The sequence below is a fragment of the Merops nubicus genome, unplaced genomic scaffold (assembly GCF_000691845.1).
Source record: "Merops nubicus isolate BGI_N331 unplaced genomic scaffold, ASM69184v1 scaffold18072, whole genome shotgun sequence".
NCBI classification, from domain to species: Eukaryota; Metazoa; Chordata; class Aves; order Coraciiformes; family Meropidae; genus Merops; species Merops nubicus.
Window position 1 is genome coordinate 1 of NW_008594451.1, and position 16,642 is coordinate 16,642.

At 44.3% G+C, this 16,642-nt stretch overlaps 1 protein-coding gene across 1 annotated transcript in view; it reads left to right on the forward strand.

Moving 5' to 3' along the window:
- Positions 1-1,213: 1,213 nt before the first annotated feature.
- Positions 1,214-16,642, forward strand: part of LOC103768643 (DIS3-like exonuclease 2) — a gene marked incomplete at both ends in the record, with an annotated part of 55,218 nt that continues 39,789 nt past the window's right edge. The window contains 3 exons of the mRNA XM_008935795.1: positions 1,214-1,320; positions 2,509-2,756; positions 9,466-9,639. Of these exons, the coding sequence (XP_008934043.1) occupies positions 1,214-1,320; positions 2,509-2,756; positions 9,466-9,639 (529 nt within the window). The remainder of the gene's footprint in view (positions 1,321-2,508; positions 2,757-9,465; positions 9,640-16,642) is intronic.

Below are 16,642 nucleotides of genomic sequence, written 5' to 3' on the forward strand. Positions count from 1 at the left end.
CTCCCCCTCAGCGCCACGCCCCGGCCCCCGACGGCAGCTGCGGCCTCCGCTCTGCAGCCCGTCCTCTGCCGAGGGTCCCTGAGGGACAGATGGGTGCTGTCTGGGGCTGGGGTCTGCCTGCCGCCACTCTCTGTGAGCATTGCTGCAGTGCCTGAGCGCCGCTGGCCCGCTGGAGCACGGGCTTCAGGGAAACGTGGCTTTGTCTCCTGTCTTCTAAGGGGAACGGTGGCAGCTGCGTCCCTTGGAACTTGCAGTCAGCGCCACGGCCTCTCTTTAAGACAGCAAAATTTCTTTGAACGTTCAAGGCCTGATTTTAGCACACAAGCTTGAGATGGATGTGGTTGCCATACAAGTGGAGAGAGGCAGCTGTCTCCCACGAGCCCTCCAGACAAGAGCACATGGATGTTTCCAACCTAAAAATGCTGTCAGAGAAGTAACTACAGGCTCTCATCAAGGATGCACGTCAAGAAGGGACTGGTCCCAGCTTTCTCCTTGGCAAAGATCACTTTGGGTGTCTGTAAACACTAAATGCATTCAGCGTGCCAGCGGTCTGTAGCAGATACTTCCAAACTCAGATTCTTGAATATTCAAAAATTGAAAACTAGAAATTAATCGATGGCTTAAATATTATCAGCGTCCAGTGAAGAGATTTCAGGGGGAGGGAGCTGTTTGTCATATACAGCAGTATTATTTTCCTAAGGCTTTCTCATAATCCTGGTCCACAGCTGAAGAGGGGCAGCTTAGTAGATATTATTTCAAAGATAAACACGCATTTTATAACCTTGCATAATGTTTTTAAAGGAAATGAAATATTAAATGAATGTATGTACTTAAAGGACTACTTACAAAATGTTAATGACTTCAACTAAGAAATGACAGGAAATTCACGTAGTTCTTAGTAGTTAATAAACAGAATGCATTTCCCACCATTTTGTTTATTAGGGTTGGTATTGTTCAACTTGTAAAGTTGGGATTTATTTTGATTTTTGTTGTTTTTCAGCAGATCTGCATGGTAATTGAACATATATCTTCTCTCTGTGGTAGTCTGGCAAAATAATAACTGCCTCATGCTTGGCTGTTCTCACACTTGAGAGATCTTTTTCCTTTCAAATAAGTCTGCTACGTACACCTTGTATTGTAGTTTACAGCAAAGGCCCAACATGGATTTGTCATGGAAATGTGCTAAAGTAACTGCTGTGTTTGTCTGATGCAGCTAAGGCTGTTGGGATCGGTGGTGTGCACAGGACAAAGCAAGACGATGGACCCAAGGTGAATGACCCCAGGCTCCTCCCAGATCAGTGTCTTCAGAGGACAGCCAAGGTAACTCTGGAGAGTGACATGCAAGCATGTGTGTGCTCCCAAAGGCTGAATGAGACCAGCCCTGGCCCTCCTGTAGTCTCCATCTGTTGATCTCTGAATCTCATTCCCCACTTCAAAGACAGTAATTGTCCAATCTGATTAAAAAAAAAAAAAAAAAATCAAGTATCTTGTTATTTTTACCAATTATCCTAGTTTAAATTCCTTTTGATTGATATGCAGAATCACTTAGCAAGATTCAGGAAAAAGATTGGATACTAATATGTGTGTCACCATGTCCAAAGTTGTCAGAATTAATTCTTACAGACTTTGGAAAGGCTTCTGGTGCTGTTGGTTCAAGATTCGAGTCAATCTCTGAATGTTAAGAAACCAGGAAAGGATTACTGGATCAGGCTGCGTCAGGTCTCATCCATGTCTTGTGCTTTCCCTTGTAGCCTCTGCTTCTGGTCCCTGTCGTGGGCTGGGCTGCCTTCTGGTCTCATCCAGTGTGACAGTTCCAGTGCTCAGAATTGCACAGAGGTGCAGCTCCTGAAACCCTCCGGAAGGACTGTTCTGTATAAGCTTAGGAAATTGGCTATAATATTTCTGTTATCCAGTGATTTATTATGGTCTACAAAAATACAGCCTGGATGAACACCTCTCTGGAACAATTATTTAGTGATATTGTAATTTATTATTCTTCTCAAAGCCATCTTGGATAAAGGTAAAATAACCCCTAACTCCAGAAAGCATAGAAAGGAGGAGAGAAGTGCCAAATTCCTCACAGCACATCCTTTCCTGTGGTTAGCACTGGATCTGCCAGCAGCACCATTTTTGGACTGGGCTGTTCTGCACTGAATGTCAAAATCGCAGGCCGAGGATACAAATGAAAGCTTTTACAGGAGTTGCTTGTATGTTGTGGCTGATTCCCGGCATTTGGAAGCATCTGCTTCTTGTCTGGTTTTGTTCTGTAATCAAGAAAATTGCAGTAGAGAGCTAGCACTTGGAAGGCACTTAATGCTTCTATAGCCATGAGCAAGATGGCAAGGAAAATACATTGTAAATAGGTTCTCAGTTAAAAAATGCACACACATACACACAGGGAAAACATGATACAGGCCTTGTGATTTTTCCAGGTATTCTGCTAAGCCTCTGTGCATCCGATTAAGTTTCTCTGAATGTATTAACTTTAGAAACCTTTGTCTTCTTCAGGTGGTCTATATTTTGGAAAAGAAGCATTCCCGAGCAGCTACAGGCTTCATCAAACTTCTGGCAGACAAGAATAGTGAACTCTTCAAGAGGTGTGCCATGTTCTCACCTGTGGACCACAGAGTGCCCAGGGTCTACGTGTCCTTGGCTGATTGCCCTCCAGACTTTGTGACCAGGCCTGAGGACTATTCAAACATGCTCTTCATCTGTCGCATAGTAGACTGGAAAGAAGACAGTAACTTTGCAACAGGGTATGTGGCTACCATTGGAAGCAGAAGTGACTGAGATTTCTGCTTGGGGTTCTTGGTTTCACTTAATTTGATACAAGCAATAGAGACAGGAATCTGTTAACAAGATGCTTGTCTTGTGTCCCTCTGATTATTTGGTGGCTGAATTGTGATAAGGCTAAGGGTAGCCCATCACTAGTTAATCTCATGGCTACATAACATTAGTTGTTTTTGGTGCTTGCTTTAGTGTGCTGTCACATCACAGCATAATGAGCTGTGGTCTTTGCTCAGAGGAGCTTGCAGTCTAGAGGGAACACACACAGGTACTTTGCCTGACCAGCACAATCACTGTGGGGTGCTGGCAGCCTTTCAATATTTCCTCCCTTTCTGTAAGTAGTACAGTGTGTAAGGATTTCACTGCCAGAGGAAGGACAGTAGCTGTGAGGCTCATCTTTGATTTTTTAGCCTTTAATGATAAGTAGAAAGAAATCGGTTGTTTGTTTTTAAACTTGTGTTCCTTAAAGAAAGGATACTTCAAAGCAAGAAAAGATTCATTCACTTCTGAAGGTGATGAGAAGGGTGTTGCACTCTATGCGTTTCAGGAGGCACTGTATAAGCCATTGCTGAGAGTTCAAGTTGTAGGCACTGCCACAAAGGAGATTTTAAGCCAGGGCTACACAAATGTCCTGGGCTGGGCTGGATCCAGACTGCAAGTTCAGTTTGCCTCTCAACAAGGAAGACCTGGTAGTTTTCAGCATTTTCATTCTTTTCTTGGGAACAGCTGCAGTGTTCCAGCCTTCCTCCTGGAGTGGCTTTGCTGTTTCCTACTGAGTGGGTCTCCATAAGAAATTTGGGACATTGATAAATCTGTTCAGTTATCTTGGGAAAAAAAACAAGTAGTCCTGGTTTGGTCGGTGATCCAGTAAGCTAACTCTGAGTAGTTGGTAACTCTGACCTGTAGCAATGCTGTAGTCAAATTTTACAGGTGTTGGGGATCTGGATGTAGTCTGGAGCATTTGTCATAGTGGGAGTTGGACACAAAGCCCAACTTTTCCACTTGCAAAGCTGTTCTGATGGAGTGGCACTGATGATGTACAGTGTCAGCACCATTGGTTTTAGAGTCCTCAGCTCATACTCCTGGTAAAGCTTAAAACTGGTATAATTCTTTCTTTTTTTAAGAGTAAGAATGTTGGCCCAGATCTATCAGCACTAGAAATAAACTAAACTCAGGTCCCCGTTTCCCTGAGTTAAAGTTCATTATCAGTTGTGCTTTCTGTGTGTGCCCAGTAATAGCAAGTTTCACGTGTACTCGAGAGCCACATGAGCCATCAAGTCACTCAGTGTTTCCTAGTTAAGCTGCAGCACATGAACTGAAGTGGCCTCCCTTTTGGGGGCTGGCTGTGCTGTGAACTTCACTGTGACTAAATTTCGTATTGGCAGAGATTTTCTTTGTTGTCTTTGACTCCAACAGAGAAGAGACTGGAGGGTGGTTGTGCTGCTTGGCTTCTTGACATGAACCACCCTCCTTTTCAGCAGAAATGGGAAATTAGGAGAAAGAGCTAAAGTCTTTTTTCATTGGCTAATGTGTATGTCTTTAATCTGTACTTCTGACAATGTTGTATGTTCTCATCTGGCTGTTTTGGTAGTTTCCAAGATGTAAAGGGTGTTGTCAGGAAAGAAAGCATCCATGATTGTCCTCAGACATAGCTATTTCCTCTGGGACTCTGTTGCATTTCAGGAAGTGCATTGTGGAAATGCAAGCATAAAACCTTGGTGACTTGTTTTGGTTTTAATTATAAATATATGCTTATTTAAACACTGAAAGACAAGGACATGTCTTGAAGGTCTCAAAAACTCCTGTTTGCTTTTGGATGTGTTTATAAGCATGCTGTGTTGCTAGTTGTGGCTTATCTGAAGGAGAGAACAGCAGGTGCTCTGCAGCTCATTGCATGCTTGTTAGTTTGAACTTCCTTGTGCACCCCTTAGTTCTGCCCACTGACTTCGTGATGCCCTTTGGCTGCACCACTATGGTTTTGAAAGTGTCTGGACTAAGGAGCCTGTTGGTCATCATCGCGCTGTACTGTCTAAGTTTACTGGAAGAATGACAAGGGAAACTCCCTCCATAGTTGCCAGTGAATTCCCCATGGTACCTTCAGTGTTTCCAGGTACTCTTCATCCTGCAACTGAACTTGCCCAGGCTGGTCATGCACCTTTCTCAGCATTCCTTTTCCCTTGGGAAGTTCTAGTCCAGGTTTCCAAGTGCAGCTAATGACATAGTCTGGTCATCACAGCGACCATGTCTGGCTGGCCAAGAGCTTGGCAATGGCATTGGCCACCCAGTGTGGTCACCTGCACAGGGGCAACCTCACAGTCCCTGGAGGTCCCGTTGGGGAGGGGGTGCTTTTCTGTGTCGTGATTGCCACCTGGTGGTGACGAGAGAGACATTGTCCCCTCAGAAGGGCCACCCTAGGCCACCCTGTCACCCCGACTGTGCCGGGAAGGAGCAGGGTGGAACTAATGGCTCCATGTCCTGCTGGTGATGTCCTGAGTGTGGGCTGCTGTGCTCCCTCTTGCATGTGAAGTGATTTTACCATGGCAGTGAAGTGCCATTTAACTGTATCTGCTTCAGGTAGCAGGTTAAGCAAGATAGCTCCAAGGTATTCTCCCTTTCCAGATAAATATTGCAAGTACTGGCACACATAGCTTCTGGGGGCCTTTTCTAGTGTTGGAGTTCCAGGGCTGTTTGGAGTATTAGTCCAGACATCTCCACACTTTTGTGCAGTAAATCGGGAATGATTTTTCCCCGAACATAGGATGATGGATAAGACTATTACAAAAAAAAAAAGTAGCAGGAAAACATTGGATCGCTGGTTCCCTTTTGTGTCACACAGGGCTTGTGGCTGTTCTAGCTCAGGGCCTTAGATACTCTTCTGTCGAGGTGACAAGATTTGTCACAGCATTTGCAATAAAATGAAATGTTGCCGGATGTTCTTCCCTTGAGATTCTTTCCAAAGCCATCCAAGTGGCTTGAATTCCTTTCATCTCTGGCATTTTTTTTCTGTTTCTTAATCCATAAATATATTTGATGTGAGGGGAAATGACCAGGTACCTTGGGTAGCTCACTGTAAGGCTTGAGGGAAGGTCCTATTCCTGAGCAGTGTAGGTTTTCTGGAAAAACACCTTCTTGCTGATGGGACTGTCTCTCAGTGAAGCTGTGTTCCCTGTGCACAGCTGATCACCATACGCTCTGAAGCGTGGGGTGGCCCCATCTGTGTGAGGAGCACCATGCTGCTCCTGTGTTCCAGTGGTGGGTGGCCTGGCAGCTAGAGGGAGGCAGCTCCATGGTGTGGAGTAGGGCTGGACTGTGCTGTTGAGTGCTGGAGGTTCCCCTGACACAGCTCTCCATCTCCATGATGCTCAACCCTGCTGCCATCTCACCATTTCCACTAGGACTTATGGGCTTTGTTGAGCCTGTGCAGCTCTGCTTGAGCACTGGGCAGTGGGAGCAGCCTGGTGGCCTTCCTTGGTGTCCCCTCTTCTGCTCCTGTACAAGCTTCCTCTAGGAGCGGTGGCTTATTGATGTGTAGGATGTTGTCCTACTGCTGCAAGAAAACCTCTGTGGAGGATGACTGTGGACAGGTCTGCTCCAGGAGAGATTAAGGTTGTTGAGTCCCCATGGAAGTTATTCACTCCCATTTGGGAGCCTGCCTGGCTTTCCAAAGGAAACAAACCTTATGTAATTATACTTTGTCTTTTTGGAGAGTTCTTATCATGTAACCTTTGAACACACTGCCCAGTTTCAGCTGCGTCTAGGGAGTGGAGAGGGCTCAAGTGTTTGTAGAAATGGGTGGCCGAGTAGATGGGACCAGTGTCACTGAGGGGGAAGGTAGCAGCGCAAGTGGCTCTGCCCGAGACGCACAAGGGAGGTCAGGCTCAGGTGAGCTGCCAGCTCAGAGCAGCTCAGCCTGCAGCCAGGGCTGGTTCAGAGGGCTGTGCCATGTGCTGTCCTGTGCCCCAACCGTGGCACACTACCACCGTGTCTGACATCAGTCCGAGGGCATTCAAGAAATTCGAGGTGATGCTCCCCCATCAACGTCACAGAAAAGACATGGTTACGTCTGTAACCATTAGAATGTGTGTGTTTTGGTTTTTTTTTTTTTTCTGTTTAACATTTTTTAAAAAGCGATCTGCGTAAGCCTGGGGGGGTCACAGACATGGTGACTCCCTGGGAGTGAATGTCTGACTGCTGCTGGGCCCTGTGCCTGTTGTTGTTTATAAGCCTCTTGAACTATTCTTGCTACCCTCGGTGGCCGCGGAGCCCCATGAGTGATTTTACAGCCCGACTGTTACTCCGGGGCCATCGGTGATCCTATATGTGTTACCTTTGATCACATGCTGTCCTGTCAGATTTTGCTCTGATGCAAGTCATCATGTCTGCGTGACTGTAACATGGCCCCAATTAAAGTCAGTTGTACACTTTTTATTTCAAGGTACTTGGGTAATGTTCCCTGGAACGCTGGAAATCAAATGTTAATTACTATTAAAAAAATATTAGTCCTATATCAGACCTCTGGGTAAACCCCTTATGGTTCGTAATCTAATTTCAGTAAACGGATCAAGAGGACATGGGTTTCAAGACTGAGCTGGAAAGCACTCTGGCATTCAGAGGTGCTTTCCATGACTTGTCGTGCAGACGTCCAGCCGCCCTCCCGGTGCACTTCCCAGCTCTGCCCTCCCAAGAGAAAGGGCACCTGAAACTCAAGCCTTTGCCACTTCTTTTTGTTAGGGCAACGTGTTCCCTTTTTTTCAGCTCTTCTTTATTTTTTCCCAGTCCATCCTTGGTGGTGCTGGTGGGCCTGCAGACCCATGGGCTGGTCCTTGCTCGGTCTCCCAGCTCGGCACTAGACATTAGAAATGAAGTGGTGATTTCTCTGGTTTATTGTTACTGCTGAGAGAGGGGGAGATAAAACTAATGCTTCATTTACTTACATTAAAATAAGGACCAGACTGGGACCAAATGGCGGGAACAAAGGACTCGGCCACAGTGCCAAACGCACGCGTAATTTCTGCCGTAGAGTTTGTACATAAAATTGAAACAATGGAGGGGAATATCTTTTATCCTTGTTTTCATTTTTATTTTAAAGCTAGGCAATGTGAGCTCTACAATTTACCACGCCACGAAGCGCACGGTCCTTTCCAGCATATTAGCTGACGTGACAGGTTTATTACGCAGCCCTTCCCGTTGCGAGGAGAGAGAGCTCTGCTCCCATAAAGAAGATGGGTTTGCTTGTGCCACGCGGGTGGGGTTTGTTCTGGGGCTTTATGGCACATTTGAAGCCCTGAGAACATCTCGCTCGTCCAAATGACAAGTGCGCTGGTTTGGCCCCAATTTTGAAGAGTAATTAGTGCCTGTTCTCACTCGTCGGAATGAAAGCAGAAGGATCAATATAATGATTGTGTATTTTATGCAGTGGAAAAACTCTTATTAGAGTGGCTGGTTTTGCACTGTGTTATTACCCCTCTCTTTTGTGTCATGTTTTGATGGATTCGCCTTAATTTCAGCTGTAATTTTCTTGGGTCAGGAATGTTATCTCTGTTGGCTGTAAAGTGCAGTTTGCCCTAATGGCAGTATATTAAAAAAAATAATAATATAATTTACCTCTGCGTAGTGCAGAACAATTTGGGAAGAAAGGGGACAAGTGGAGCCGCCATGGGACATAGGTTCTCATGTGATTGTTTATAACCAGCTGAGCTTACAGATTTTGCAATTTGAGGGAACAAATGTCCCACTCCTTGGAGTCCTGGTTTGTATGCTGTGTCCAGAGCTGAGTGCTTGTTTGACACCAGGGCACTTGGACAGATGAATACTGAGGCTTGCACTGGAGCAGATGGAAACTTTCTTTAAGCATAACAGAACAACAGCCTCATCCACATGTGCAGAGTATTTCATCAAAGTCTATTAGCATGTGGGGGACAGTTTTCTCTGTCTGTGACTTGCTTCTAGATCGTTGGCTTCTCTCCAGTTGGCTCATGGTTCAGAGGCTTCTGGTTAGCTAGGAGAGGAGGGACAAACTACTAGGAATGTTTAGGGCCTGGAAAAGAAATGGAAAGACAGTCTGTGGGCATGTCTGTGTGCAACTCCTGTAAGGAAGTCAGTAAGGGTTCTTCACACCTCTGTTTTCGTAGGGTTTGCCCAGGCAAGGATGTGTATCCTTTGGGATGGAGAGCAGTGTGCTGAGCTTCCTGGGAGATGTCCTCTGCACAGCTTTCTGGGTTCTGGTGGGAATCTGTTCTCCATTTCAGGTGGTAGGGTTGAGTCACCTCTTTCAGTGGAAAAGGAGAGGAGAGGAAGGGCGATCTCAAGGGACCCATGTGTAAAGCTAGAGCTGTCTGTATGGAGGGCTGTGCTTTTCTTAGCCCTGTTGGATGTATTTTTTTTTTCTAAAATTAGACACTTTCTTACCTCTGCAAAAACCTAATATAAAATGTCTCTTTAAAATGCAATGCACAAAACATCCTGGAGTACTGTCTAGATGGTGTTTTGCATCTCCAGCAGACATAAGTCATGGCATGGACTGAATTCCTGCCAGGTCCTCTGCCAAAACTCAGGGAGAAGTGAATGGGTGAAAGAGTATATTTGAGGGCTCGGCAGCCTCTCTGCGGGGACAGTAACAACACACCAGTAGTAGTTATACACTTAAAAAACCCATCCCTTTCTTTCCTTCTTTTGCAGGCAGTTGGCCAAAAGTCTTGGGCAGGCCGGAGAGATTGAGCCGGAAACGGAAGGGATCCTGACAGAATATGGTGTGGATTTCTCTGACTTTCCCCCTGAAGCCCTGGAATGTCTTCCCCAGAGCCTGCCCTGGGTTATCTCACCTGCAGAGCTGGCCAAAAGAAGAGATTTAAGGTAACGACAAAAAGTGTGGTTGGTGACTCCTCCTTGGGTTGCTGCAGGGTTGTGCTGTTTCGTTTTGCTTTCATCACACTTGGAAAAGGCACTGACACATTACGTGTACCATGTTACATGTTACCTGTGCTAGCATGGTGAGAATCTGCTTTTGAAAGTACCTACAGACCCAGAAGGTCAGTTATTTGGAGAAGTATTTTGTGAGTCTGAGGCTTTTTCTCAAAAGAGCTCTTGAAACTGAAAATTGGGTGTTTGGCATCTAACCTGAAAGCTTTATGTTTTTGTCTGGAACGTATTACGTATTTTAGTGGTAGTTTTATAGCAGAGATTTTCAGAATGCCTGGCAGATCAAATGATCTTGGACATTGTTACTTTGAAACTTAAGTGCAGGTAGACTGTCCTGTGTTTTCCTGTCTAGTCTCAATATTTTTCTATTTTGAAGAACCAGTGTCTCATGTGTTTATGCAGTTTATGACTGCTCTTGATCAGGTTAGCAGCTGGCAAGTGCAGTCCCTTCCTGCAGCCTGGCAACTCTGTGCTGTCCATCTACCTCACATTAGCTATCCTTGCAACTTAGTGATGCTCTCACCAGCTTTCAGGTACTCCACAGTTTGTTGGCTGGTAGACACTCTGACATTGCTTGACTACCCAGAACCAGTGGATTTGCTATGCTTCAAAGTGTCAGATTCTAGAGGTCACTTCACTAGAAAAGATTTAAAGGCAAAAGTAATTTGTGTAGAACCTTGCTTCGCGGTAAGGGAAGATGCAAGGAAGCAAACCAATAAATGCATTAAGATGATGCAGTGTGTTCTACTCCTGCCCTTGCTCATGCTAGAGCATCCTCTCTCAGCTGGCAGATTCACTGCTCTCTTGCATATTGTTGGGGTGAAACAGCCCCATGAGCCTTATTCCTCAAGACGCTGTACTGGTGCAAGCACCTGCGTGTATGTAGCTCTTCTCCCTCTTCGTTTATCTGTGTTACTGACATGGATATTAGTAATCTTAGTGGGTAAAATGATAAATTGCAGCCATTTGTAGCTGTACCTGGACTCCAGATGTTACTTTTGATCTAATCCTGCACTGTAGCCTGAAACCTCCTTATTGCTTCAACTTTACTAGATTTCCATTGCCACACAATGGAATAATTCAGGGGAGAATCAAACTCCTGACTAGTGCTGTCACTCAGATACCAGATCCAGACCGTAGGCTTCAAGTAGCTTTTTTTTTAAAAAAAAGGATACTGAGTTCTGCAGTTCACAATTCACTGGAAAGTGCTTATTTTTGTATTCTTGACTACATTTCAGTAGCATTCTGTTTCTTCTGACCAAGTTCTTTCAAGCAATTAAAGAGCTTGACTAGTCTCCAGTCAGACAATCAGTTTTGCTAACAAATTCCAAGTGCATTTCTTGCTTTTATTGCTAAATTATTATACTGGGACTTATCAAGGTGATAACAGTTTTGCAGTTAAGCCATTTAAATCCCTCACTGCCCCTTCCCGACCACAGTGCACACTACAAAGTAGATTTCCTTTTGATCCTCTCAAATATAAACATTTAACAGTCAAAATTTTTAAGACAATTATTTGAGCTTAATTTACTAATCCTTTTAATGTCAACTGCCACACTGCTGAATAACTAGTTTGTGGTCTAAATGCATATGGAGATAACATGAGACTTCTAGTTACGGAAAGTAAAATACAGATGAGTTGTGTTTTTGTTTCCTCACAGTGAGAAATTTGTCTACACAGAAAAAGATGAGCTTTATTAGTAAGTAAGTGTAGTGTGAATTGTAGGTGAGTGGAGTCCTGCAGCTGGAGACCTGGCTGCCATCTGTTCTGGTCTCACCCATCTGACCTTGAGAGACTGTTCTTGGCAAGTCCTGAGATAGCTCAGCTTTAACTTGATATTAAATACTAGCTTTTGTATTGACAGCAACAAGTGTACTGTGGTCTGTAGTGTTGTACGAGTAGTCAGTACACTCTGGCCCAGCTGACATCCAGAGGAAGATGCCTGAACCTGGGTATCTGGCCTGGGTGTCTATGGGAGTTGTGCCTTGTTTTCCAGGGGAGCTCACGCCGTGCTCAACAGCACCTGCCTCTGTGAGTGCCCTTCTTTGCTGTACTTTGTGCATGTTGATCTGTCAGGCTCCCCAGATTACAGTACTCTGAGAGAACAATGTAAGATAAATTACACTGAAATAAGGACTCATCTTTCCTCCTGAAATGGCCACGTTAACACTTCTAAGCAGCTCATCCTAATTCAGTTTAGAATCATAGAATGCTTTAGGTTGGAAGGGACTTGAAAGGTCATCTAGATTAGGTTCCTCAGACCCCTGTCCCACCTGACCTTGAATGTTTTTAGGGATGTGACTTCTGTCACCTTTCTGGGCAACCTGTTCCAGTGTGTCACCACCCTCATTGTCAAAAATTTTTCTTAAATCAAGTCTATCTCTACCCTGTTTTAGTTTAAAACCATGACCCTTTGTCTTGTCACAACATGTACTGCTAAAAGGATTGTTGCCATCTTTCTTACAGGACCCATTAAAGTACTGGAAAAAGAGTTTGAATTAAAACACTTCAATCTGTAGTAAATCCTCCCCAGTTCTGTAGCACAGTGCTGTAAGTTTTCTAGTGTCATGCATTACACTTTCGGTATTTGGAAGTGGGACACAGCAATCTTGGGTTTTTGGGTGTTTCTTCTTCCTGAGATAACTTCCTCGTTTCCTTTCATCATGGGAAACGACCCTTTCCTCCTCAAAAGGCAATTTCTGTGTTCTGCTGAGCAGTGTCCCGAGTGTGGCCCGGTCTGCTTGTGAGTCAGTGTATAGAGCACAGAGGTTGAGGTTCTGCACTTGGAGGCATTTGTGAGTGTGGTTTTAGATGAAAGTGAGACAATGTTTCACCAAGCTGCTGAGGCTGGGCAAGAGGAGGGAAGGATATTTTGTCCATGCCATCTTGTAAATATGTTCCTTGATGTTCCTGCTAGTCTTTCAGTTTTACAGGAAGCCTGTTCTTGCCATGCATAGTCTGTTTGGATAGCAACTGTGATCTCACCCGCATAGCCTGTGCAGAATTGCTTCCAAGAGATCCTTTTATTTTTTCCCTCATTTCTCCAGTGATGTCTCACAAAGAAAGTTTGACATAATATTTTAATGTTACTTACAGCAGAGAAGATCCAAACCTTATGGATGGCTTTGAAATGTTTTAGCTGATTTAGCTCTCTGCTCTGCCCTGCCACTACTGTGCAGTTTTGCCATGGACATCTGCTCTTTACCTGCATGAGTTTATTTGTAAAATTAGGCAAGCATTTTGTGGGTACTCCCAGCTTACTTGTTTGTAAAGAGCACCAAAAATTTCTAATGAAGACCACTAGGCAATATTAGGTGTTGGCATTGCATACTGCAGTTGTATTTTGTAGAGAACTTGAAGTTTCCTAAAGTATCAGAATAACATGGTTGAGGTAACTTCCCTTCCAGAGACTTTAAATGTGATAATACAGATAGGACCAGAGTTCTCATTTTATTTTTCAGGTTGACTGGAGTTGAGTTTTTTTCATTAGAAGTTTGAGAAGTGTTTGGTTTCTGCTTTTAGAGAAACATTGGAGGATTAGTGTCATAGAAACAAATTTTGATGGGTGCAAAGTTTCAACCATTTTCTGGTCTTTTCCAGTATTGCAACATGTAATTTTCATTTCCTTGTTTGCTTTGCTTTGCACTTAATGTTACAATGGTGTGGGACAAAGTACAGCCCTTGAGCAGAAGAGGGGTGAGGGCAAAGGAGGAAACACAAATTTCAGAGGTGGGTGCAGGAGAAAGGGGGCTACAGGAGGAGGCCATTTGAAGAGGTGTAGACAAGAATCTAAGAAATACAAAAGCTATTTCTAAGACTCATTCCAAATGTTTCTAATTTCATTCATATCTTTTTGTTTCCTTTACTGCTTAACTGGGACAAGAAACTAAAGCCAGGAAAGTCCAATCATAGTGGGAAACAAAAACCTAAATATTGGAGAGGGAAAAAAGACTGTTCTTTGCAAAGCAGCTCTGCCTTTTGCTTGTCTCCCATTGTTGGTGTTACTGTGGAAAATATATAACATCACTCTTTTGGAAAGTGCTAGAGCCTGTTGAAGTAGGGAGGGTTTATATAGTCTAACATGGAAGAACTTGAGGATATCTATTTCTTTACCATTTGCCTAATAATAAGTGAGCCTGTTGACCTCTGCTGGACTATTACAAATGTGAAACTTGGCACTCAAAATTGCTTGCTCTAAATTTTCCAGTTGCTTTCTCTTTTTCCATTTGATGTCATCCTGCCAACAAGTGATTTTATTATTATAAACAGGACATTGTATTCACTTTTAAGAAGAAATATGAAGCTGAAGGTAAAATTACAAACTGCAGTTTCTCAGCTGGCAAAATACAAAACAATGAGCTAAAAATACTGAGCAGAGAAAGGGTGCTGTGGCAAGAAACTCTGAAATGTCTACAAGATGTATGTGGTCCGAGGAGCAGAAACATACTGACTTAAACTGAGCAGCTCTGAACTCCTGAGAATCACCCAATGGTTGAGGCTGCAAGGCACCTTTGCAGATCATCTACTCCAAGCCCCTTGCTCAAAGCTGGGTCAGCTGAAGCAGGCTGCTCAGGGCTGCGGCCATTTGGGGTTTGGAAATCTCCAAAGATGGAGCTTCCACAACCCCTCTGAGGAATGTGTTCTGGGGTTCAGTTGCCCTTACAGTAAAAATGTGGGTTTTTACCTTTAAATAGAATCTCCCGTATTTTGTGCCCGTTGCCTCTTGTGCTGTTACATACCACTAAGAAAAGTCTGTTTCTGTCTTCACTACTACCAGATCTCCCTGCCTGAACCTCCTCAAAGCTAAACAGTTCCAGCTCTCTCAGCCTCTCCTTTGCAGGTCAGATGCTCCAATTCCTTAATCATCATCGAGGCCCTTCAGCAAACTCACACCAGTATGTTGATATCTTCCTGTTACTGGGGAGCCCAGAACTGGACACAGTACTCCAGCTGTGGTATCACAAGTGCCAGGGAGAGGGAAAGGATTGAAGGACTGCAGCCCTAGACCTGCTGACAACACTCTTCCCAGAACAGCCCAGGGGACTGTTGGCCACCTTGGCTACAATGGCATGTTGTTGGTTCATGTTCAACTTGTCCATCAGGACTGCCTCAGCTCATTTTCTGCCGAGCTACTTTCCAGCTGGTTGATCCTGAGCCTGTGCTGGTGCATGGGGCTGTTCCTCCCCATGTGCAGCACTTTGATTTTCTCTTCGAGCTTCCTGAGATTCCCATCAGGCCATTTCTCTGCTGAGGTCCCTCTGAATGGCAGCGTAACTGCCGTTCTTTGCCTGGGGCTGGGAACCATCAGAGCAGGGGACAGCAAGGATCCAGTGCGTTGGCAGCACATTTAATGCTCACTTGCTTCCCTCACAGAGTGCAGTTTGTGAACTTTGTTGTCGCAGGCAAAGCGCTCTAATGCAACAAAGCATTCAGTTAAAAATTGCATCTTGGTATTTCAGCAGGTGACCACAGTTACACTGACCTAAAGCTGTTCAAGTTGTTGAAGGCTAAATTACAGTTTTGGGTGCCCATTCAGAAACGTAGCATCCTTCCTTTGGTTGATAAGGGAGGAAGAGTGGAAGGGCTCTGGTGTGTCCTTGTGTCCACTGTGGAGGGAAGCTCTGTAGCACTCTTTGGAACTGGAAAGCACTGGCAGCAGGATAGCACCAGCCCCATAGATCTGCCAGCTATTTATTTCTTTCTAGAGGAGTCTCACAGCTGGTAACAGGGACTAACAGTGCTTATAGAAAAGATTTGACAGCATGCTTATGCTGTAGATGCCCAAGGAGATGATTGGCTGATAAAATTAGAGGTGATGGTAAAAATGGCAGCCTTGAGCTGGGCAAGGGGTGTTGGAGGAAGGCAGCCAGCCTCTGAAACAGATGTCTTTTCAAGGCAGGTGGATGACTTTAGCTAGAAATGGGTGCAAGTCAGATAAAACATCATTAAACAGCTTGTTTCCTGGAGATTTTCCACTACAAAAAGCTAGTGTTAAGTAGAGCAAGACTTACTCAGCTATAATAAGAGATGTAAAAATGCTCTGGTTTCTGATGGAAACTGAGCCATGACTTGTTTAATGAATGTATAAGAAACATCGCTAAAGACATGACTGTTATCTTGGTGTGCAGTGGAGATACAAACAGGGCCAGATTATGATCTCTGCCCTCTCACTGAGCTGTTCTGTGACTGATTTAATGTTCTTCATAGGGAGACACAAGGCATAAAAAAGATTGCTCTATGGTCTCTAAGGATATCAGATCTAGTCCCTCTCTAACAGGGTTGATTCCAGAAAGTGGTGATGGTTTGTGGTAGCTGCTCTGGGTATTTCTGTTACTGAGGCAGTCTGGGGAACGACACCTTTCTTGGACTGGTGAGGAGAACTTACATTAGCTCCATCCTCACCCATTTGCTGGGTAAGTAAAAGTCTGAATAAATATGGTGCTGCTGTCAGAATGATGTGATTCAGCTCCTTGCTTCTGGTTGGCTTCTTTGGGTTCTCCTCTCTGTTTTCATAACATTTTCTACTACACTATAGCTACACCAATTGTGGTGAAACTATTCTGTGCAGAATGATGCACAGTCTTTGTTCTCAGATGCTGTTTTTTACCAGTGGCTGGTAAACAGACACACTGCTGTTTTTCCTTACAGGAAGGTGCATGGGGTCATTGGAAGTGCAGTTTTGAGTGGAATTGGTGGTGTGTAGTTGGACAGGATTATTGTATTCTGATCTTGTAAGCCATCAAAACCAAGTTTGCTTAGTTAAGGATCTGTTTAGTTGTGGAAAACAGTAATAACTTTTGCAACTAGCTTGTCATACAGTCTTGTTTGTGCCTGGCTGTCTATTTTATGGAGAGAACTGGAGAGAATAATAGAGGTTCATGAGGATAAAATCTTCAAACAATTGGAGAACATGTCCATTTCTTCCTGGATTCCACT